Below are 25,971 nucleotides of genomic sequence, written 5' to 3' on the forward strand. Positions count from 1 at the left end.
CGTGCCATCTGGCACCGTATGTCACTGGAAGTAGTTGTCAGGCAAACCCTATGATGTCGGAAGTCGTATGACAACGCCCACAGAATAACATGTGTAACAATCAATCTCCCTGCTTAATTATACCGGATAGGAATAGATTATTCGACTTTCCGAAAAGTGTTGTTATCTCCCTTTGCAAAGAAAATTAGAGTGATGTCCCCTTTTCACGTTCACTTCCGCCGAGTAAACCTTCAAAATGGCGGCAAATAACAATATTGACGTTGATGATGAATTCCATCAAATGACAGTTAAAGAATTGCGTGAATACCTACGGGAACGAAATCAAAAGGTGACTGGGGTAAGAGCACAAGTTTTAGCGCGAGCAAGAGGGGCGAAGGCACTTCGTTTGGATGCAACCACCTTAGTACAACCCAGTAAAGGCGTTATATCTATGCAACGGAAGCTCGTCACACCCAGCGGATATCGAATGCCAGACCCCACTACATTAATGATTGGATGGAACGATGCTGTTGAATCATTGCCGGAATTCTCAGAGAAGGAAATCTACAATTATATGGTACTTAGTAACCATAGGACTTCAGACAAGAAACCCATGATGGCTAAACGACAAATGAAGGCAGTGGTGTTTTACCAAGATAGACATGTTCACGGCGTAGCTCTACACGATATCCATCACGACTGTGACCATATGTTTGTCAGATGCCGTGTCATACCATCACTACCAACAGCGGATCCAAGGAAAAGCCCTGATCACGACGTTTGGGCAAGTCTCTCAAAAGTAACAGGTCGTGTTCATTCAGCAAATTGTACTTGTGCAGCTGGGTATGTAGACTTTGCATTTATATAACTAAAGTCGTGTCATCTATATCTAGATAGCTGTTTTTTTTACAAACAGAACGTTTAAAAACCTTTTCAAAGAAAATATGTTCCAAATATTAAGTTTGATCAAAAGATATGTAAATTATTAATTCCAAATACCAGCAAAGTAATTGATACATTTTAAAATCTCGTCCTTTGTGGGACCTCTCATTCACTTTTGTTAATTTAAATAAATAAACAGATTATTGATATTGTTGCTTATTAATATGTGACATCTTTAGCTGATTACATTAAAAATAATAATTATTTAGGGTGAAATAGAGGAAACATGACTGTGTCATTTTATATGCATTTGATTGTTATTTCATAATATTAAAGCTAGAGTCCAAATAATATTAATTAATATAACTAATTTTGTTTTTGCAGTGCCGGGGAGGCTTGTAATCATGTATCAGCCCTGCTTCATGCCCTTGCAGACATTAGTCAGAAGAAAAAGGATGGTTTGCTTTCATGCACATCAGTTGAGTGCAAGTGGAAAATTCCCAGAAAAAGGAAGTTGGATCCAATGAAATCGGATGACTTGAACTTGATGTCAAGTGGCAGGAAGAGTCAACAAAAAGGTACTGGGACTACACAAGGTACTGTCGGAATACAGAATGGAACAATCAACAAAAGATCAATGTGTCCCAACAGCAACATGCCACAGACAACAATAAATCTCACAAGATTTAATAAGAAGTTAATTGGTCATGAAACAAAAAGTAAATGTGGATATGTTGTTAATACAACTACTGTTACTCAAGCTCCTGAACCTATGCCAGAACTTCCAAAAATACCATGCATTGATCGTTGTATTCCTGACTATGTTGATATTAAATCGCCAACCTGTCAAACTACCTTTCAAAATTATTTTGATTCTATGAAAGTGTCAGAAAAGGATGTGAGGTCAATAGAGAGAATGACAAGAGGACAACATAAAACAAAGTTTTGGAAGGAAGCCAGATTGGAAAGGATAACAAGTTCACAGTTTGGCAAAGTTTTTATCCGACAGACATCTACAGCTCCAGATAGACTTGTATGTGACCTAATGGGATATCGGGGCGAATTTGGTAACAGACATACCAGATGGGGACTTTCACATGAATCTGCAGCAAGGCGGCAGTATATCAACAAAATGGCAGGTCTTCATCCCCAGTTGAAAGTGTCTCAGTGTGGACTAATTGTGAATACAGACTACCCTTACCTTGCAACTAGCCCTGATGGACTTGTGTCATGCACAGATTGTAGTACATGTAGTAATCAACATGGCTTAGTCATAGATACTTACCATTCAGTGGGTGAATTGTTACTTAACGCCGCATTCACGGCGACTGACCGTTCAGATAGTATGTCGCTTAGACATAGGATATCTTCTTCTCCTTGTAATTTCTTGAACCATTCTATTAAGCCATAACATATCATAACATATTTTCTGTAACGTCTTGAAATGACAACATGGACAACATGATTAAAGAAAATCATCAAGCGTTTATTTCTTTCATTTTCAGTTATTGTTACAAAAATTAGAACCATGGGACTATGATCCTGCTGTCACAGCTAAAACATGAAATTGTTTATCTACTTATATGAAGAGTCAGGATTTTTATATCAATGCTTTGATTCAATAAGTAAAACAAAAATAGACAGCCAGTAGGTGGTCATGTCAATAGTCATATTGGACAAAAATAGACTTATTTGTCTAGACTTATTTGGCTCAATGTTTTCAATACAAATTGTTATCATGATACCATGATTATTAAGTTTAAATATAGCAGAAAATATCATGTGACCATTCACATCTGGAGCTGCAATAAGATTATGCTAATCCTACTAATTACAGAGCAAGCAAGGAACTGTCATCAAAGAAGTAATTGTCATCAATTTCTTGGTCATGAGGATAAAGAGGGGGAAGCAGAGTAGTCAAAGCATTACAGATTTTCCAGATTTTGTTTACAGATTTTGAAATTGTAATTGGAATTATACCCTGCAAAATTCTGAAATTCTTGACACGTTCCATGTGCCTTTCAACATGGATTCTCAAGTTCGCTATTCTCCTAGTTTGTTCAATTTCTACAGCAGTCAGCTGTTTTCTCTTATGTTTCTTTGGTGGAATTATTAGGAGTATACCTTTTGGTGTTGTCAAGTCTGAGATTGTAAATCCCTTATCCGCCATGATTGCATCACCTACATCACACAAATCTAAAAGTCCTGATTCTACTGTTATTTGCCGGTCACTTATAGCTCCTGACCACAAGTCAGAGACAAAGCTAACAACACCATTTGGAGTGACACCAACAAGCGCTTTAAATGTTATGTGACTTTTATAATGACTGTACATTTGTGACTGTTTACCAATAGAGTAAGGTTTTTCTGTAAATAATTCTGTACAATCTATAACAACCCTTGTATTTGGATACAGATCTTTAAAACCTTGAGGCATAGTTGTATTAATAGTATCCATTGATGGCCAGACAACTAGGAAGGATAAATTGTTGTACAAAATATCAATCCATCTATGAATGACATCAGCACAGCAGCTTCTGGAAATATGAAATCGCTTTGATAAATCAACAACTAGGAGTCCAAGTCTAAGACGCATCAACACTAGAAAGAACTCGTCTATCAAAGACAAAGATTTAGGGCGTCCGATATTGGATGTTGGATAGTCCCTGTCATGAACCTCAGAAAACTCGTCAAATAAACATGAAAACTTTTCTGCATCCACAAGACCTGTATAATAGGTTACCAATTCTGAATCATTCTTCACATCAAAAAATGTTAAATCAGGAAGTTTGACTTGAGTGGCTTGATTGCGAAAGATTTTTTATTTTCAGTCTCAGTCTGAGTCATTGCACAGGATGTTTTCACAGGATTTAAACACTGGAATATTACATCGTCAGTTTGAGTAGACATGCTTCTACCTTCCACCATTTCTGTTTGCGATGATCCATATCTTATGCAACTGATGTCGTCTTCACACACAGCCTCACAGTAGTCATGCAGCATAATTGATGCAACATCATAGGATCTGTCAAAATAATAAATAGCTTTTCATCACATTAAATAAATAGTTTTTTTCCGATATTTTGAGGTTAAAGGAATTAAAATTAATAAAAAATAAATTAACATAAATCTGTTAATACAAAAGCTAATATAAGAAGTGTATTATCAAGTTTATTGGTCAATGTTCTATTATATTTTATGCTCTATATATATATTTTATGCTCTTTATATTTTATTGTTCTGTAAGTAAGAGAGACTACACCATGATTTTTATATTTTGTCTTGTTAAGCATAACTTCTCATAATAATCAACAAACTCAAAAAAAGAGAAAAAACTTATGTTCCCGCTGTACCTGGCACCTTGACTGAATGTTGTGGAATGATGTTCAATTTCATCAGACTGAGGAGTCCCTCCGTGTATCTGCATAGTCACTTTGGGAGATTCAGGGTCACAGGCCTGCTTGAATGGGCTTTCATTTGGCTTAGAGGTATCAACAAAGTCAGCATCAGACACCTGCAACAAATTATCAACAGACACTGAGACATTTTTTTCTATTTATTCAAACAAATAAGATGAAAGAGAGGATACATAGAATTTTAAGATCAACACAACTTGAAACGTTTTTTTTTCATTTCAAGTTTTAATCATAGCACTTTTTCACAATCACATAACATTCACAAACGATAAAACACATTAAATACACCAACAATAGCATAAATCTTATAAAAATCAAAATAACTCACTGTGCAAGTACTGTAATTTTTCTTCGGAAAAATCGATGGAACATCATGCCCTATGCCTGGACCGTTACCACCCACGAAATGTTCTGAGCATATTTCTGTGTGCTTGGTCACTGTGAGGTCTTTTCTCACTAACCGAAGTCGCCTTATCCACGCTTGTCATAGGGACTTGCTTACTGGAATGACGTGTAGAGATACTATTCTTTCACCGACTATCTTTCCCCTAAAATTGCTACAAATACAGCAGTATTGCTTCCCCATTTTGACAGCTTCGAAGCAGCGCGCTATTTTTGACGGAAGTTGAATGTACTCGGCGGAAGTTCATCCAACCAATTGAAGAGTTCCAACTCAAGACGGATAACTCTCATTGAACTTGACTTTTCGGAAAGTCGAATACAACGGACCTTGTCCACATCTCAATGTCCAAGCCATCTGCTCGTCAGCATTCCTTACATACTAAACATACTGTTACTGTTCAATCGGGGACTCGGGTGGTCCTGTCGTTTGAGGCGCCGCAATTCTCCGTGCAGGGTCCGTTATGTCCCTTAGCGTGCCAGGAGCCTGTGATCGCGGGTTCGAATTCCGGCTCTACATGATCACGTGCCTAGGTTTGTCAACGCCATTCCCGTGCTCGTGGGTTCCATCAAAGAGGTAAACGTCTGAGACCTGCATCACTTCGGCTTTCCCACGTCAAGCTGACACGCCGTGATATGACTGGACTATCGCTCAAGGCGGCGTTAAACCAACTCACTCACTCACTACACCGTTCTAAAGTTATTCTATTATTATTATTATTGTTATATTAAGTCATCCACACGGGAAGTGAAAGCTTGAGAATGTTCTATGCGACATCTGAAGCAAGTATTGCTGCGACAGTGTTGTTTTCTAATGGAGTAGGCAAACTAGTGGTTGATACCGTGAACATCGTATTTAAAGACGTCGTTTAAGTAGTAAGGTCACTTAACCTGAGTGAGTCTTAGACGTTGACCACCTTACTAAGACCCACGAGCACGTGTATGGTGCTGATAAACCATAAACTATAACCAGGACGACTCTGGGATTCGAACCCAGAACCATCGGATTCTGGAACTACCAATAATGTCTTCCAGACCGTAGAATGTAAGTTAAAAAATGGTTCCAACTCAAGTCTAGAAAGAGCTGGTAAGTCTAAGAATTGTTCTGAACCTGATTTGGATATTTTATTTATTATGTATATAAAGCTAAAAAAGATACCTCTGAGACTAAATTATAGTCTAAACGGCTTTATCGCTCCTCAAGCGACTGTGCCACCCGTGCCGCACACAATTTAGGATTCGGTTCTTCCAAGTCTCCTCCCCCCCCAAAAAAAAACCACCAAAAAAAAAACACGCAAAAACAACCCACAAAAAAACCCCGGCAATACCCAGCAGCCATTCAATCCCCATTTATTCCGCAGTAACACGGTTCATTCTGTCACAGGATATCCAAGTGGAATCCCTGCTCGTTCTCAGCTTACAGTAATCAGTGGTGTAGTGCTTCCGGGAGTCCAAGCCATAATCACTTGTTGCAAGAAGACCCTCCATCACCGTCACATGACAACGTCAACCAAGTGCCTGTAATTTGCATGATTGCATTTGTCACTTGGAACACTCAATTAATTGTCATCCTCGCTGACCGGGGATGGCCGGACAAGGTCACGTGGGTCAAGTGGTCCCCGGGGATCGAGGGTCAGGGTTGTAATGGCGGTGTCGGACAAAGATTATGGATCATTCAGGACAGACTGGAATAATGTTAGTCTGAAGAGCTCCCCGGGGGAGCAACAGGCATTTCGAGTTTTTATCTCAACTTCTGGATGAAGATGGTGCTGCCAGAACTCAATCATCCAGGAGGATGCGAACCCCCCTCTGGTACGCGGGATTGGGGGGTCTGTTTAGTGAGTGGGTGTGTGAGTGAGTAGGGTTTTACGCCGCTTTTAGCAATATTCCAGCAATAACACGGCGGGGGACACAAGAAATGAGCTTCACACATTGTACCCATGTCGGGAATCGAACCCGGGTCTTCGGCGTGACGAACGAACGCTTTAACCACTAGGCTACCCAACCGCCCCGGGTCTGTTTAGAGCGTATTCTGGACTCCACATTGCGGCACAAAGGGCGCAGATTAAATCGTATTCGATACGCAGATACAGCATTAAAAAAATGGCGTACGTAAACATTTTCTGTATAAGTATATATTTTATTTTTTCGATATTTTTCAGTAATTTAACTTCAAATCGCACCCTTTTAAGACCAAGGACCTCCTCGTTCTCGTTCTGCCTTTGTAGAGTGAACTCTGACATGTGCTAGATTTGTGTAAATTAGTTTCCGGGGAGCAAATGAGACCCAGAGTGACAAATTGGGGATTCAGAATGGTGGGTTGGCACTCTCATCCATTCAGGGGACATATGCAAATAATTGTTCTAGTCATCTGCGCCTGAGGACCAGTATTGATTAGGTGAGGGTGCAGGTCATGTGAATGGTGTGTAGAATGTGAGTAGGCAGTGTCATGTGCTACAAGATTATCTAACTAGATTATCGTTTATTATTGTTATTCAAGCCGTGTACTTAACAGAATGTCGTTCAATCCGGATTGGGATTAAGGAAATGGAGGCAAACCACGTTACAACGAACATGTGTTAATCAGTCTGCCAGGGTTGTTGACCAAGATGCAGGTCTGGGTTTGTGGTCTGTGTTCAGGAGTAGGTAAGATGGCCTCTATGTCATGTCCGATTGATTGATCATTGTGCCTATGTACAACTCATTTTGTGAGTGAGTGGGTACGGTTTCACGCCGCTTTTAGCAATATTCCAGCAATATCACGGCGGGGGACACCAGAAATGGATTAACACATTGTACCATGTGAGGAACCGAACCCGGGCCTTCGGCGTGACGAGCGAACGCTTTTACCACTAGGCTACCCCACCGCTACAGCATTTTGTGAACACACTTCTCTCTCCTACTTCTAACTTAGCACAGACCATCTTGCTCGTAGGGTGATATGGTTTCTAGCGTCGTGCTACTGGAATCTGGCTCACACCGAAGCTGTGGTGGCTGATGGGTCTAGGGTTTTCATCACAATAGAATGGTACAGAATACAGTGTACTAGAGGATGTAAATACATGTGAAACAATACATTCATCCAAACCTGTTTTGCCTCTGCGTCGCCTGTCTCTATCTGGTCATTTTGCCTTGAGTCTTATTGATTGTTTCTGTTATCGGATCGGTTACTGCTTGTTTCTGGGTATAGCTGTTGTCTTTGATTATGTAATTACTTTACTGTTTGATCTCACGCTTAAACTTAAGAACATATATCAACACTGCCGTAACCGTTGAAATGATGGGTTCTTATTGTGTCCCCAGTGCAGCAACAGGAGACATGGTCAGGGAAGTGTATAGTGTTCCTCTGGGCAACTGGACAACGTGTTCCGTGTTCTCCTCTGTATGCCTGTAGCTGTGTAACAGGGAACGTTGTCCTCTGTAGCCCCGTGTTCTCCTCTGTATGCCTGTAGCTGTATACCAGGGTACGTTGACCTCTGTAACCCCGTGCCCTCCTCTGTATACCTGTAGCTGTGTACCAGGGTACGTTGACCTCTGTAGCCCCATGTTCTCCTCTATATACCTGTAGCTGTATACCTGGGTACGTTGACCTCAGTAACCCACGTGACCTCCTGTATACCTGTAGCTGTATACCTGGGTACGTTGACCTCTGTAGCCCCGTGTTCTCCTCTGTATGCCTGTAGCTGTATACCTGGGTATGTTGACCTCAGTAGCCCCGTGCCCTCCTGTATGCCTGTAGCTGTGTACCATGGTACGTTGACCTCAGTAGCCCTGTGCCCTCATGTATGCCTGTAGCTGTATACCAGGGTACGTTGACCTCAGGTGCCCCGTGTTCTCCTCTGTATGCCTGTAGCTGTGTACCAGGGTATGTTGACCTCAGTAGCCCCGTGCCCTCCTGTATACCTGTAGCTGTATACCTGGGTATGTTGACCTCAGTAACCCCGTGCCCTCTGTATCCACGTACCTGTGTACCAGGATAGCCCCATGCCCTACTCCAGATACCTGCAGTGCTACGCACAGCGTCTGTGAGGCTTGCATTTCTCACCTGTCATAGAGTCCCCTAGGCTTGTCGTAAAATGTCAATATACATTCTGAGATGATAGCCTTTTTTCATAGTGTATTAAACTACTGATCGATGTGAAAGTTAAATGTTCAATCAGAACGTGTCGTCAGTGTATCACAGTGACTGACGAGAACATCTGCTAGATTGAAGCCTTATTGAAATTCTTGAGATGCCATATAATACATCGTTTAGGAGCCGCTGGAGATAGTACGGGCAACAGTTATGATACATTGGAATGTTCGTTTTCAAGGTATGACTAACATATATTATGCTTAGCTATGGAATTGTTTTGATATTTCGAGGTTCGGACTTCGTATAGACTGCAAACACACCTGTTCGTGTGTTGTTGACGTATTTTGCAGCTGTTGCTTCTTTAGGTGATAAATAATTTATGATGACAGGAATTGTTTCCTGAGTAATTCCGACAATGAATCTGTGGTCTGTCATAGGCATAATGTTCGCTAACGGTGCATATTATGTCAATATAAGTGCGCAGATATAACATGATTGTTGTGTATTGGTAAGTTGAATATGAGTCATAACGCTACCGCCGGGGGGAGCACAGGTATTGTATGTGCAGATGTCACGTTGATGGCACGTCGAGAATGATTAACTGATAGCAGACGACAACCCACATTGCCAGATTCAGCCATTCAGGTCAACAGGCGACATTTAAATCTGGAAGATGCATCAGGGAACAAGATTTCATAACGCCTTTGTGAAAAGCCAATTTTATTTTATGAGGAACTTGAGACCAGGAAGACCCCATGACATCGATCAAGGCCGGAGAGGACTGTAATTACATTACGCGGCTGCATCTTTTGTATTGGAACGTTATTGTGTTAGAGCAGCCCAGATAGGAATGAATTGTCACTTTCCAGGACTGGAGGACGATTGTAAACAGTGGGGTATTTTGCCATTGAAAGCTGTTCCTGGATTGATGCAGGTGCAAGGCATCAGAGGTCAGACAGCTTCAAGGAGGGCATCATTCGGCTGGATGATGTTCTGACGGGTGGATGAGATCCTGACGGTGGATCAGTTCTGGTTCAGATGGATGGATATGCTCTAACCAAGTCGACCTGGTTCATTTGCTGTGCATACGTATCGGTGTGTTCCAGCTGACGCGCCTGTATGCGCCAACGCCTTCATATAATACATTTACGGTGTACGGTTTTGAGTCATGAATCTGCCTACCAGAACATAGATCTGTCATGATTGGATATATACGACCTTTGAAGCGGAGCAAGAGTAACACAAATGAGTTGACAGCAGGGCGTTGCGTTGTGGTAGCCGTAGGTGTATCTGGCGCCTTCAATGAAAGTTCATCCTTCTTCTGAGGTGAGGTCAGGTGAATATGGGTTTAACGTCGCATTCAAAGTTATTTCACTTAAATGCGACATGCTAGACTTGCACAAGTCCCTAAGGCAATAATTATTAATTTATTAATATCATAATTTCTAGATAATGTAAATAATTAGAACAAGTTGGAGACTGGAGTCCTCAGTGTCCACATATCTAGACCTATTAGGAGGATAGAATTACTACACAACCATGGACTTTTCTTTCAGCATGCCCGCGTGTATGTGGCTGCGTGTACTGGCCAGACCTACCTTGTACTAGTGCTAGCCAAATGAAATACCTGTGTATTATGTATAATCAGACACATTAATTATACTGACTCCGAGCCGATCAGTCCTCGATTTATCCCCTTAATGCCGAGAGTCTCACAGGGTAGCAACAAGTGCCATGTTTGAACGTATTTCGGTGTGACGCCCATTTCATAGTGATAGCCAGTTGATATACCATACCGCAGTTTAACATGGATACCACCACTCCGACACAGTATATTGACTCCGAGACGACGAGTCCGAGTTTTATCCCCGTAATTCCGAGCGCCGCTCAGACACAGCCGTGTTTTATCCCCTTAATTCCGAGCGCCACTCAGACACAGCCGTGTTTTATCCCCTTAATTCCGAGCGCCACTCAGACACAGTGTACTGACTCCGAGACGACCAGTCCGTGTTTTATCCCCTTAATTCCGAGCGCCACTCAGACACAGCCGTGTTTTATCCCCTTAATTCCGAGCGCCACTCAGACACAGTATACTGACTCCGAGACGACCAGTCCGAGTTTTATCCCCTTGATTCCGAGCGCCACTCAGACACAGCCGTGTTTTATCCCCTTAATTCCGAGCGCCACTCAGACACAGTATACTGACTCCGAGACGACCAGTCCGAGTTTTATCCCCTTGATTCCGAGCGCCACTCAGACACAGCCGTGTTTTATCCCCTTAATTCCGAGCGCCACTCAGACACAGTGTACTGACTCCGAGACGACCAGTCCGTGTTTTATCCCCTTAATTCCGAGCGCCACTCAGTCACAGTGTACTGACTCCGAGACGACCAGTCCAAGTTTTATCCCCTTAATTCCGAGCGCCACTAAGACACAGTGTACTGACTCCGAGACGACCAGTCCAAGTTTTATCCCCTTAATTCCGAGCGCCACTCAGACACAGCCGTGTTTTATCCCCTTAATTCCGAGCGCCACTCAGACACAGTGTACTGACTCCGAGACGACCAGTCCAAGTTTTATCCCCTTAATGCCGACCGCCAGGCAGGACAGCCACACGAACCATCTTTTAAGGTCTTTTGGAATTAAACCATCTACCTTCCACTTATCGAGCATACGCTCTGTCCATAAGAACATGGGGGCAGTTTTCTGTTAAGACACCCGCCTAGTTGGAAGGTTTGTACCAGCGCACGTTACTCGCAATTGAGACTTTTATAATATTATTTCAACAGGTGTATGTCTTCATCCTGACTGTTTGAGTGTAGCTCGGCAACAAGCTGTAAACAGCTCCAGGCTCCTCAACCAGATGATGACTATGAATGTGGGTTTGTTAAGCCAGATCAATTTGACGTATATTCTGAGATTCCCCCGCGCGTCGGGTTATCCCAGTACATCGAGCCTGCTCGTTATCTCAAGTGATCGATGTTTGCCTAATGGGTACCACGGAGCTACAAATACAATAACCTACTCGAGGCTCGGAATGAGGGTATTTGTCTTCAGTTAAATTGGAATTTTTGATTGATGCTTCGGGACAGGTAATCCGTTGATCGCTGTGTTCCCCTCCGTTGAATATATGTAAATGTTAATACGCCGATAATAGCTGGGGAGTATCGGTGCAGACCTACAGAAGGTGCAAGTCACCCATCATTCGTGACCAACTCGTGTTATTCCGGGACAAGCCGGAATAGCGACTCGTGCCCCTCTCATGGCCATTTTTGCGACCGGGTTCCGTCTTAGCGCAAACGGGCATACCTTAAACAATTGTCAACTCGTTGCGTAATGGTCCACATATTATTTCCCCATGTATTACATACATATTTCAGATGCAGTTTATAGCACATTGGGACGTGCGGAATTATACAGTATGATTGAACACATTTAACTGTGTCTTGGGTATATTTGTAGATGCAAGACATATGTAAAATCAAAAATTATTTCTGAGGCATTCTTTCACGAAGAACTTGAAATCATACGCGCATTCTGATTGGTTTGTCGTATTTTCGCATATAACATTCATCGATAGGGGACGAGTCTTCTTGCAGGTTACGGAAAGGGGCGAGTGGTGACGAATGGTCCACCCATCACTGCAGCTCTGTCGCGGTGCTGTCAGGAACATGTCAGGTGCGGATGGAACGGGGTGCCCCCAGGGGGGATTCCTGATCAGGATAGATTCTAGACTTGCACAAGTCTCTAAGGCAGTAATTATTTGTTTAAATCATGAGTTCTAGATTATGTAAATAATAAGAACAAGTTGTCCCTATAAGGGTGTCCACATATCTAGACTTGCCTATTGGGAGGAAGGAAACACATCCATGGGCTTTTCGTTCAGTACTACCTTGGGGCAAGGCTACATAGATCCCCAAGTTCATGTTGGTCAGAGCCCACTGCAGGGAAATGGGGTGGTCAGGCTCTGTGACTTGATCGTGAACCATGCAGTGTGCAGTGTCCCGATTGCCGTGGACGTTGGTCATGCTGTCAAGTACTGTTTCACCTGGCCCAGACTCAATTATTTTCAGGCAGTCAGGATGTCTCCATAGTGCTGACTGCTGCGTGACCACCAACAACATGGAGTGTATTTATCTGAGGGATATTGATTCCACTGTAGATCCATTCGCAGGTCAATCGTTGAGGTCTTAGTTTAACGTTGTGATGTCAGATATCTAATAGGGTAATGCACCCCAATCGGCTGTGCCAATGGCTGTGTGACTGCGCGTTGTAGGCTAGCTCAAGGGTTAGGGCGTTTTCCTCAACCCGGTTTGGATCCGAGTTCGACTCCCACCTGAGTTCAACTTTTGTGATGTCTATTCTTGGTTCACTCTACCCATTGCTACTAAAAGTGATGTAAAACGTCACAAGTATTTGATACATGGCGTGTAACCATCAGTACGTCCCTGTGCTACAAGCTTGGTGGTACCGGCGTCCATCATATAAGCATGGCGTCTTGTGCCCCAATGACTCACTGGCGCCGCTTCCTTCCGACAAGTATGTGTCTTGTGTCCCAATGTGCCACTGGTGCCGCTTCCTTCCGACAAGTATATGTCTTGTGCCCCAATGTGCCACTGGTGCCGCTTCCTTCCCACGAGTGTATGTCTTGTGCCCCAATGTGCCACTGGTGCCGCTTCCTTCCCACAAGTGTATGTCTTGTGCCCCAATGTGCCACTGGTGCCGCTTCCTTCCCACGAGTATATGTCTTGTGCCCCAATGTGCCACTGGTGCCGCTTCCTTCCCACGAGTATATGTCTTGTGCCCCAATGTGCCACTGGTGCCGCTTCCTTCCCACGAGTGTATGTCTTGTGCCCCAATGTGCCACTGGTGCCGCTTCCTTCCCACAAGTGTATGTCTTGTGCCCCAATGTGCCACTGGCGCCGCTTCCTTCCCACAAGTATATGTCTTGTGCCCCAATGTCTCACTGGCGCCGCTTCCTTCCCACAAGTATATGTCTTGTGCCCCAATGTGCCACTGGCGCCGCTTCCTTCCCACAAGTATATGTCTTGTGCCCCAATGTCTCACTGGTGCCGCTTCCTTCCCACAAGTGTATGTCTTGTGCCCCAATGTGCCACTGGTGCCGCTTCCTTCCCACAAGTGTATGTCTTGTGCCCCAATGTGCCACTGGCGCCGCTTCCTTCCCACAAGTATATGTCTTGTGCCCAATGTCTCACTGGCGCCGCTTCCTTCCCACAAGTATATGTCTTGTGCCCCAATGTGCCACTGGCAGAGTCGTCCGCCGATGTCCTGTTAGTCCTGCATCATGATTGTGGAATATATTTATTTTATGAAAAAATAATAATCTAGAAACGCATACAAAAGCAAGTCTAGCCAGCTCAAGCTAGCTCTATTCCACAGTCTCTGAAATCAGCATAGGGATTTTTTAAAATAGTTTTAGAGTCAAGAAGGATATTGTGTAATATAAGATTTCAGAGTCTAAATGTTAGTCTAATGTCCTGTATTATTGTTTCATAAAGCGGAGTGAACCTCTACACACTCACAAAACAATTAAACGAGCGCTTCCCAAAAGATAACGCGGACCCCATGTCATGTTAAATTCACCACTTCTTTCTTCATCAGAGATAGTGATCCTACCACATGGCATAAAGAGTAAGTCTTCCATGCTTACACAATTTGTTCAGGCAAACAGTTCACAATGTAGGTCAACCGTGAAAATATTTTACCGGAGTGTAAGGGAGAGTTGCTTTGAGGGAAATAGTGTGGTAGACATCAATTTATAATGAATGAATCATGCCCACAGCTGTTACACGTGACATAGGTAGCAATGTAGACATTGTGCTATTCATGCAGATATGAACAAACGAGCTGGCAATTGACGTCAGACCATCACAGACTCAAAAGTGCTACAAGGTGATGATGTTGGTCACAAACTCACATGTGCAGCTGTAACCAGGTGATGATGTTGGTCACAAACTCACATGTGCAGCTGTACCCAGGTGATGATGTTGGTCACAAACTCACATGTGTAGCTGTAACCAGGTGATGATGTTGGGCACAAACTCAAAGGTGCAGCTGTAACCAGGTGATGATGTTGGTCACAAACTCACATGTGTAGCTGTAACCAGGTGATGATGTTGGTCACAAACTCACATGTGTAGCTGTACCCAGGTGATGATGTTGGTCACAAACTCACATGTGCAGCTGTACCCAGGTGATGATGTTGGTCACAAACTCACATGTGCAGCTGTACCCAGGTGATGATGTTGGTCACAAACTCACATGTGAAGCTGTACCCAGGTGATGATGTTTGGCACAAATTCACATGTGCAGCTGTACCCAGGTGATGATGTTGGTCACAAACTCACATGTGCAGCTGTAACCAGTTGATGATGTTGGTCACAAACTCACATGTGCAGCTGTAACCAGTTGATGATGTTGGTCACAAACTCACATGTGCAGCTGTACCCAGGTGATGATGTTGGGCACAAACTCACATGTGCAGCTGTACCCAGGTGATGATGTTGGTCACAAACTCACATGTGCAGCTGTACCCAGGTGATGATGTTGGTCACAAACTCACATGTGAAGCTGTACCCAGGTGATGATGTTTGGCACAAACTCACATGTGCAGCTGTACCCAGGTGATGATGTTGGTCACAAACTCACATGTGCAGCTGTAACCAGTTGATGATGTTGGTCACAAACTCACATGTGCAGCTGTAACCAGTTGATGATGTTGGTCACAAACTCACATGTGCAGCTGTACCCAGGTGATGATGTTGGGCACAAACTCACATGTGCAGCTGTACCCAGGTGATGATGTTGGTCACAAACTCACATGTGCAGCTGTAACCAGTTGATGATGTTGGTCACAAACTCACATGTGCAGCTGTAACCAGTTGATGATGTTGGTCACAAACTCACATGTGCAGCTGTACCCAGGTGATGATGTTGGGCACAAACTCACATGTGCAGCTGTACCCAGGTGATGATGTTGGGCACAAACACACATGTGCAGCTGTACCCAGGTGATGATGTTGGGCACAGATTCCCCTGTACATGTGTTACTGTTAACCTAAATATGTTTTTGTGAAAAACTATTGCAACAACGTAATATCTGTGGCGGACTATCTCTTTTTTTTTTACAATAGTCTGATAATATATTTGTGTCTATATAATCCCAGCCCGATCGTCGTGTTCGATGCATGATGATTACTTGGCACATCGTAATGTTCAGCACAATCATATGTTGGTGTCCTGCTCGGATAATGTGTCGGCACATCGTAGTGTTCAGCACAATGGGTGTGTTGGTTTCCTGCTCGGATAACGTGTTGGCACATCTTCATGTTCAGCACAATCATATGTTGGCATCCTGCTCGGATAATGTGTTGGCTCATCGTCGTGTTCGGCACAATCATATGTTGGCATCCTGCTCGGATAATGTGTTGGCTCATCGTCGTGTTCGGCACAATCATATGTTGGTTTTCTGCTGGGATAATGTGTTGGCTCCTCTGAGTGTTAGTGTGTTGATCTCCTACTCTGTTCGAGTTCATCCCAATCACTTAACGTGGAGCTATTTTGGTGACAAACCTAATTGTACTACACAAGATCCCTAAGTATAGGACTTCTACTGAAGAGCAGTGTGTTTCGTTCGTTAGAGGTTGGAGATAATTCAGATTTGTCAGTGTCAAAGGATGATAGATTCTCCATCATAAACCAAAAGAGACTCATCCCTTCTTCAGAAACTAATCAAAGCAGAATGATAAAAGGAGAAAATATGCCAACATGGTGAACGTAATGGCGATGTGCTGAGCGTGAGATCCTCCTCTGCCGCTGCCGGCGATGTAGACAGGTGCAACTGTTGCAGTGTTTCACAGCTTGTGGAGGAGCTTCAGTGTCAGGGGTAGGGGAGGGGGCTGGGGAAGTAACAGCACAGAAATTGAATTACTGACAACCATTTGCAACACACTGCCGGCCCCTGGCTGTAGCTCAAGTAGGTCTCCTTCTCGTCATCAGATGAGAGGGGTCGCGTTCTCTCAACAAGTTTCTCATCTTGCATGTAATAGCCTGGCTTGACTTCTCAGCCCCTTCTCTCAAGGCTTGCGTCGTGCATACATCTGTCGTAGGCTTGATGTTATCGTCATCAGAGATTTCGTTTGAAAACTAATTTTAACCGCCTGTGGTGTATTGTTTGAGACATTTATGGAAGAAATAAGATCGTATACAAATCGTATTTTCCGTTTCAATTACACCGTTTTTCTGCGCTGAAGTTGAAATTTGATCATGGTTGTTATTGTGAGGTTCGTCAACAAATGGATTCGAGATTGATTTGTTGCCATAATTACGGCAATTGAAGTTGACTAACAGTGTTTACTGCCACTCTGCAACGACATCTTCCGATTTCCTCTGACAGGTGTCGCCGTGGCGTGACAGAATAACAGGATAAATCTGTGTAAAACCACCTGACTAACAGCCGAGGAAGGTGTTGACCAGGAAGGGTTTTTACTGGCAAAACAGATCAGGTTTTATCATTACGTCTTAACTCTAATTCTTTCTCGTGGTTTTAGAAAAGCCAATCAAACAAATGTTCACTTTGTGTATTGTGTAATGACAGACACGCTATGACGGGGGTTTTGTTGTATACCTGGCCAAAGATAGCATACGTGCTTGCGTGCGTGCATGCGTGAGTGAGTGAGTGCGTGCGTGAGTTAGTGAGTACGTGAGTGAGTGGAGAGTGAGTGCGTACGTGCGTGCGTGCGTGCCTGAGTGCGTGAGTGAGTGGAGGGTGAGTGAGTGAGTGAGTGAGTGAATGAGTGAAATTTAACACAGCTTTGAGATGACCCTTCATATAGCTGGGATACCGCTTACAGCTTCACCTAAATCACCCTCGCTTACCCAATGAATTATATCTAAATTGTATAACATTTATCATGTTAAATTGGAGACAAAATACACTGGATCGAGTTTTCGTGGTTAAGGTTCAACCAAGTATCCAAATTTAAACCATTTTCCCGGGACTCTTCATGGATAGAGTTCCACCAGGTATATAAGCTTAAACCAATTCCTGGGTCGAGTGTTTGTCCAGTCTCGTTCAGTGATGAGCGTTAATTCGATGATTCAGCCATAGAATCCGATCTATCCCCCTCGACATCTCTATACCCTACAAATAGACCTGTACATGTGTGCCGAGAAGCAACACGTGGTCTATGTTGACACACGGCTACTCCTTCAATCCCGGCATTGGATGTTGTTACCTGTGTCTGTTTACTCAACACCCACGTCCCTCTCTCGGGGCCGTAACACTGGCGAACGCTGGTGTCTATTATTCGCGGCTTTCTCTGTCCTTTGACATTCGACTTAGCACTGCCCAGCCACTTGTCCATTGTTGTCAGATGCTTAGGGTGAGATGCGATAGATGAGTGGTGGGTGTGGGCTATTCACTTAGGCAGGTACTGGGTTTTGATTCAATAGACATGGGTGGTGTATGGAGAGTTGCAGGATGAAGGGCACTGGCAGTGAGATGCTGGAGCCCAGTCATGTGTGGCTGAATGAACCCCGTGGAATTGCTTCTCAGTCTCCCGTGCTTGTCATACATGGAGACTAACTGTTGAGGATCGGGTGGTCAGACACCGTGACCTATTGGGGATCAGATGGTCAGGGTAGGTGACCTATTGAGGATCGAATGGTCGGGCTCATTGACCTATTGAGGATCGAATGTTCAGACTCGGTGACCTATTGATGACCATGTGGTCAGGCTTGGTGACCTGGTGACATTAGGGTAGAGAGGGGCGGAATGGATGTGTTGGTTACATTAGGGTAGAGAGGGGCGGAATGGGTGTGTTGGTTACATTAGGGTGGAGGGGGGCAGAATGGGTGTATTTGTAACATTACGCAGGCACGTACAGGAATGTGGTTCTACGGCCGGGTAGAGTGTACAGAGATACAGAATCATCAGGCCGTCAGATCCAAGTAATGCGTGTTTCCGTCGTCGGGTTGGGAAGGGGCCACACACAGAAGTAGGTATACGAGGAGTGAGTCAGTATACCTATACTTTAACCAGGTAAAGGGAGCAGTGGGTTTGTGTATAGTGAGTGAAGTAAACGGTGGTGTTCGGCGGTTGCACGGGTAAGACGATGACTTAGATCAGAATACTAGCATTCAGACAGGGTACGCCACGTTCATCTGTTTCGGTTTGGTTTGTTGTTTAACGCCGCACTCAGCATTATTTCAGCTATATGACGGCGGTCTGTAAATAATCGAGTCTGGACCAGACAATCCTGTGATTGACATCATGAGCATCCATCACGCAATTGGGATCGATGACATGCATCAATCAAGTCAGCGACCCTGACAACCCGATCCAGTTAGTCGCCTCTTACGACAAGCATTGTCGCCTTTTACAGCAAGAATTGGTTGCTGAAGACCTATTCTACCCCAGATCTTCACGGGTCACGTTCATCTGTACCACCCAAACACACTGTTTATGATACAAACTGCCCACATGGGGATCGTATGGCAACAAATGTACCACCGTACCCGACTTCTGAACAATACCCATGTCTTATCACGGCGTGTCAGCTTTATAAGGGAGGAAAGGTGAAACGAGTGTTTACCGAAGAGCTTTGATTCAAAGTCACATTTCCAGATTACAGTCCACGGTGTCTTTGAACACACAATGCCATTTAGAAAGTGGTCAAATGTAACAAATATTATATTTGGGATGACTCTTTCATTTGGGGGTTGAGTCCCGTCCGGGATTCGAACCCACACTGCCAGAGTGAGGCGCCAAATCGCCAGCACACAAAGTCAGCTATCTAACCCACTCAGCCACCGAAGCTTCCACAAAAATGAAATTCCGACAGCTGGTAGTCTAGATCACGTACTTTGAGTACCCCTCTGACATGTGTAAATTGGCATGGCTACCATGGCCGAAAGCTATGAACACATGTGTGTCAGAGGGGTACAGAAAGTACGTGATCAGAAAGTGTCATTCCAAATATATCATTTGTTACACAGTGTCTTTGTTACTCCCGGAATGTACTTGTGAATGTTTGTGATATTTTGTAATAATGAAAACAGATATCATTACATCATACGGAAGTGTGTGTTGGTGGCAAAACAACGCCCGTGTCAATTATTTGACAATTTCCTTGTGTCGGTTGATAACCCAAGTTGTAGTTTGTGTTCCGTTCGTTTTCTGAATACATCAATGATTTAATTGTTAACTGAGTTATAATTAGTGTATTTGTCATCATGTCACATTGTTTACATTACATGTGATTTATTTTATGGTTGCCAAGTTTGTTTTTCTGGCGAATTATTAACTTCCAAATAATATGCTTCTTTCAAATTTCAAAATATATTCATCGATAACATATGTGAAAATCGATATTATTTGTGAAAAATACCTTACCGAATAGAAATTAATCCGACAAAAATCAGATACGTTATCACAAAGACATATTCATTTGAAACTATTAATAAACCTACATTTAATCAATGAATAACAAACAAGTTGTCACGAAAATACAACATATTTTCATCACAGGTGACTGGATCGATATTCCGCTCTGATTGAACGGACCTTACTCAGCACACTGTGTAACGCTGCCAGGAGCTGAGAGCGCGGTTGGGCGACGCCTACAGTCGTACTTTCCTTCCGACTGAAGTTGTTGCACAGAGTGCTCCTGAGTCATTCACAAGCCGTTGGAGAGGCATAACAGAAGCCTCACGCACCCTGACACTCAGGATACAAATAATCTCAAGCTGGGAATGAGCGAACCCTCTACTCGGCGTATAGCTACATCAGGTATGTACTTTGCGTGTACATGCTATGTTAATCGATAATATCTGTGATGTGTCCTAGCATGCAAGCACGGGCTCTTTGAAGTATCTGTCATAATTATTAGTTTACAAGTAACCTATACCTTTCTTGTGTACAAGTAATCTAAACCTTTCCTGTGGCATATATGACTGATAGGTCTAAAATTTGTTTTAACGATTTGAAATTGAATAAAAGGGATGACAGTCTTCACACGGTTAAACTGCATCTCTGTACAGCTTTGACCTTTTTCCACTGATGAGGGAGACGTCATGTTACAGTGCAGGCTCCCTATCACACGTTTGTAAAAAGTAAACACTAATGTCATTTGAGCACACTTAACACGCAGTGATGTAAGTATATGAAGGATTAAGGTTAATTTGTACCAGTTTTCTAGCTGTGACTGAAACCACAACTACAATGGCCTGATTGATTACTTTGCACTATACGGCTTAGACTGAACCAAGTTTATTATACATGCCATCTGTACCCACCAACCAGGCGATATAGACGGTCACGCTTCATTGAACACGTCTTGTGGGGACGTATTCTTATTGCGATAGACTAATCCACAAATATAAACTGAATATCCAACATGCCAAGTCGAGACTGTCGCGTTAAGCAAGCTGGTATTATTCAGGGTTGAAATGACATATATCGATTGTGCGTGTTATTTACGGCTTTGTCGAATGTAGGTCACCGTCACGGTGATAGTTTTAGTGTTACGAGACAGGAAATATTTCTGAACCCCCCCGAGATATGTTCATCGTGATGAGAGGCCCTGTATGCAAGTAATAATAGATAGCGGCGGGATTGCCGGCCTGTCATCTAACACCGTCCTCAAAATGATGCAGATGGGGGATGGGTGTTTGGGGAGTGAAAACCAAGGAAAATGGGTAGAACGTGGTTCTGTGACAACTGAAAGAACCTCTTTAAGATTTACTTCGCTAGTGAACGTTCTATATTTTTTTATCGTTCAAGGCTGCTTAATACCTATTCATTTCGTATAAGCACGATTTCACACAAAAGGGATTTACCCTTAATGCCTCCATGTTAGTGCTTGGTGTGTGACTGAAGCTTGTTTAATGGCATACCGACAAATAGGCCTTTAATCGTTTCAATTCCATAAAATCTAACACTGCTGTCTTTCATCATTTTATGGGAGGTTGAAACAAACTCTCTTCTTTTCTTTCCCGTCCCGTAAAATAACATCTTAAACAAACATACAGCAGACCAACACAAACAAAATGAAACTACATAATCTAAATAAATATATTTAAGACGATCGTCCCAAAACATAAACCTGTAGAAAAATTGCTAGTTCAGCAGATTTTCGCTGATTATAAGCCATATCTTGAAACGCCACTGTGTAAGTTGAAGAACAAAAAAAAATCGTCTTCTCAGAACGAGGGGTCACGTTACAGCCCATGGGTAAGGAATTCCCATAGACTGGTTCCTGTCTACTGATATCTCTAGTTACATGTTCCCAGGCGGATCCGCATTCCCACTGCGGCACCAGCTATGACTTCCTCGCCATGTTCTGCTTAGTTTGTTAGCGTATACACACGGGATAACAATGTGATGCTGGGAGACTGGGAGAGCGGGGATGGGGTGGGGGGATGGTGATATGATATAGACAGATGTTCATCCCGTGTGCCCATCATAAGCGGGGCTCTTACCATCTGCTCTGTGCTTGATAACAACCAAGTTATGCTCTTACTCTCATTTCCCTTCTTAGAGGCGGAACGTTCTTATGGGTCTACACGCTAGGGTATGGATGTTGACGTTAGGTTCACAACGACACCGTGTCAGTAAGATTACAAATAAGTCACGTGGGTTGTCAGGCGAGTCTGGACCAGTTTGGGTATGGACCAACGCCGGACTAGGTGACACACGGTTAGATGGGGGAGTTGGTTAACCCTTGATGCCGCATCCAAATGGGAATTTCGGATTCGAATTGATCCCTAGCAACCTAGAAGGTTGGTCGTAATAAGAAGCGACTTAATGGATCGGTAGGTCAGGCTCGGTGGCTTGGTTGATGGTATCATCGTACCCGTGGGGTGGGTCGTTGCTAACGATACCAATCACTGGATTGTTTGGTCCTGATTCGATTTTTATACAGGCCGTCGTATAGCTTGAGTATTGCTGTGTGTGGCTTTCTGCAACAAGCACACATGCATACGCACACGCACGCACACGCACGCACGCACGCACGCACACACACACACACACACACACGCACACACACACACTATACTTGTGGGCACCCATCTATGGGTTCGAATCCCGGTTCGCCCCGATTATGTTTTTAGGTTTACCACAATACCCGTGCTCGTGGGTTTCACCGAAGTGGTAAACGTCTGAGACCTGCATCACTTCAGGCTTTCCTCCCACATTAAGCTGACACGCTGTGATATAACTGGAATACTGTTAACAGCGTCGCTAAACCCAACTCACTAACTCACTCACTTGAATATTGGGAACGTAGGGCTTATATTCGTCTTGTGGTTGGGTCCCTGATAGCACTACGAGTTAAAGATTTCTTATATTGAATCTTGTGTCACCCAGCACCCCCTTCAACACAATACACGGGTGGGGGTTCAGGGGCATTTTAGACCTCCAGTCCCGTGCATGTCATTAGAGCTTAACAATGAGGTCGGGGGCTCAAAATATGTGACCTTGCTGGTTGTGTGTCATCGTGACCCGACGGCATCGATCGTTGATCGTTCTGTCAACCATAGACTTGCACATGTCTCTCAGGCAATAAATATTAATTTAAATCATAATTTCTATATTATGTAAAAAATAAGAACAAGTTGCCCCAATTGTACTGTCCACATATCTAGACTTGCCTGGGAGGTTAGAATTACGACACATCCATGGACTTGCCTTTCAGTACAGCCTTGGAGCAAGGCTATGTCAACCAACTGTGTTCACCCGCCTCAGTCATGTAGGTGGAGTATTGCCGACTGCGGCGAAGTAGTGAGACATTTAATCAGCAGGGGTCTAGTTTCCTGTTGTTTACGTCCTACTCCTGTCGAGTGTTGGTTTATTTTTATTAACGCTTCCTTGACGTTGATACAGCAATATACTGTCTCTCATACCAACACTTACTCTCTCCCTCTTCTACCACCATCCAGTCTCTCTGATGCCAACATCCATCCTCTCAAACCAACATCCACAGTCACACCCCAACATCCCACCCGTGGAGATCCGGGGTAGAATAGGTCTTCAGCAACCCATGCTTGCCGTGAGAGGCGACTAACAGGATCGGGTGGTCAGGCTCACTGACTTGGTTGATACATGTCATCGTATCCCAATTGCGTAGATCGTTGCTCATGATGTCAATCACTGGATTGTCTGGTCCAGACTTGATTATTTACAGACCGCCTTAATATAGCTGGAATATTGCTGTGTGCGGCGTTAAACAACAAACAAACAAACAAACATAAGACGACAGTTGGTATTTGGTTGTTGTGCAATGTTACTCTAACTGACTCGAAGTGTTAACTTACACTTAAACACCTACACACTGTCCCACGCATACATCTCACCCCATTCAGTTATACAGATCATAAAACAGAACATACCTATATTAACCATTTAGAATACCAACACAACCATACAGTCGATATCAGATAAATGTCACACCCCGCACCCGACCCCTATATTCGTCACTGATAACAGACATAACACCTCCACCACACCACTCCAGGACTGTCCCAATTGTCAGATAAGACAAGCCTCCACGCAACTATGACCCTTGTCAAGCTACCAGCAACATACACCCTTTCTCTCAAACACGACACCGCGTCAACACGAACTCGACAACATAATGGACGCATTCTTCCAGCACAAAACAACTCACATTATTTGTTTCGTTTGAAGAAATATAAGCCGGAGTTCAAAGGGTGGAATATATTTCTTGTACATATATCCAGATCGCCTCACAGATTGAGACAATGGTAATCTATTTCATGACCCCTGTCATTGGTTTTACGGGTTCCGTCAATGGGAGCTTGTCCATATCAGTCAATCTCCGAAGGACCCGTTATTTTAACCGAGGGCCTGGGGTCACGTGTCAAGTACATTTCAAATAGAGACGTGGATGTCATGATACAAGGCGTGGCCAGGAAACGCGTGAAGGAACACTGGCTAGTTGAAGCGTGTTTAACATTGAAATGTACTTTTCATTACCTTTAGGTTCTATATTCAGGTTAAGGAGTGAATTGTGGTATGACAGAGTGAATGGTGGTATGACAGAGTGAATGGTAGTATGACAGAGTGAATGGTGGTATGGCAGAGTGAATGGTGGTATGACAGTGAATGGTGGTATGACAGAGTGAATAGGGGTATGACAGTGAATGGTGGTATGACAGAGTGAATGGTGGTATGACAGAGTGAATGATGGTATGACAGTGAATGATGGTATGACAGAGTGAATGGTGGTATGACAGAGAAAATAGGGGTATGGCGGAGTGAATGGTGGTATGACGGAGTGAATTGAGGTAAGACAGTGTGAATGGTGGTATGACAGAGTGAATGGTGGTATGACAGTGTGAATTTTGGTTTGACAGAGTGAATGGTGGTATGACAGAGTGAATGTTAGTATGACAGGGTGAATGGTGGTATGACAGAGTGAATGGTGGTATGACAGATTGAATGTTGGTATGACAGAGTTAATTGTGGTATGACAGTGAATGGTGGTATGACAGAGTGAATGGTGGTATGGCAGAGTGAATGGTGGTATGACAGAGTGAATGGTGGTATGACAGTGAATGGTGGTATGACAGAGTGAATGGTGGTGTGATAGTGAATGTTGGTATGAAATATTCAAGCTATATGACGGCGGTCTGTAAATAATAAAATCTGGACCAGACAGTCCACTGATTGACATCATGAGCATCGATCCACGCAATTGGGATACGATGACATGCATGAGCCAAGTCAGCGAGCCTGACCACCCGATCCCGTTAGTCGCCTTTTACGACAAGCATAGTCGCCTTTTGCCTTTAGAATAAGTGGCGATTATGCCGGTTGGGCATATGATATATGTATGACGAGTGTGGTATATGATATATGTATGACGGGAGGGTATAGGGTATATGTACCACGGGAGGGGTATACGATATATGTATGACGGGAGGGGTATAGGATATATGTATGACGGGAGCTGTATACGATATATGTATGACGGGAGGGGTATAGGATATATGTATGACGGAAGGTGTATACGATATATGTATGACGGGAGGGGTATACGATATATGTATGACGGTAGGAGTATATGATATATGTATGACGGGAGGGGTATATGATATATGTATGATGGAAGGGGTATACGATATATGTATAACGAGAGGGGTATACGATCAATGTACGACGAGAGGGGTATG

At 43.6% G+C, this 25,971-nt stretch overlaps 2 protein-coding genes and 1 pseudogene across 8 annotated transcripts in view; 2 read left to right on the top strand and 1 right to left on the bottom strand.

Annotated features, from left to right (window-relative positions):
* Positions 1 to 25,971, top strand: part of LOC139473756 (uncharacterized) — a 73,990-nt gene that overhangs the window by 33,418 nt on the left and 14,601 nt on the right. For 6 of the 7 annotated variants that reach the window (XM_071256500.1, XM_071256501.1, XM_071256498.1 and 3 more), the window contains one exon: positions 20,303 to 20,563. The exons of the other annotated variant lie outside the window; for it this stretch is intronic. The gene's annotated coding sequence lies outside the window, so the exon portion shown is untranslated. The remainder of the gene's footprint in view (positions 1 to 20,302; positions 20,564 to 25,971) is intronic. 7 annotated transcript variants of the gene reach the window in all.
* LOC139474688 (uncharacterized) lies at positions 229 to 2,313 on the top strand. The gene is made up of 2 exons (XM_071257782.1): positions 229 to 822; positions 1,246 to 2,313. The coding sequence occupies exons 1-2, from the start codon at positions 236 to 238 to the stop codon at positions 2,270 to 2,272; spliced, it is 1,614 nt and encodes a 537-aa protein (XP_071113883.1). The 5' UTR covers positions 229 to 235; the 3' UTR covers positions 2,273 to 2,313.
* Positions 3,642 to 4,863, bottom strand: LOC139475146 (uncharacterized; annotated as a pseudogene).

This window comes from Haliotis cracherodii, unplaced genomic scaffold (assembly GCF_022045235.1).
Source record: "Haliotis cracherodii isolate W230 unplaced genomic scaffold, xgHalCrac1.p SCAF_3, whole genome shotgun sequence".
In the NCBI taxonomy this organism is placed as follows: domain Eukaryota; kingdom Metazoa; phylum Mollusca; class Gastropoda; order Lepetellida; family Haliotidae; genus Haliotis; species Haliotis cracherodii.

Excerpts from the sequence above, each read along its gene's own strand:
- LOC139474688 (XM_071257782.1), top strand. The coding sequence starts at position 236 with ATGGCGGCAAATAACAATATTGACGTTGATGATGAATTCCATCAAATG. Across the intron at positions 823-1,245 it reads AATTGTACTTGTGCAGCTGG|TGCCGGGGAGGCTTGTAATC; the intron begins GTATGTAGACTT and ends TTGTTTTTGCAG.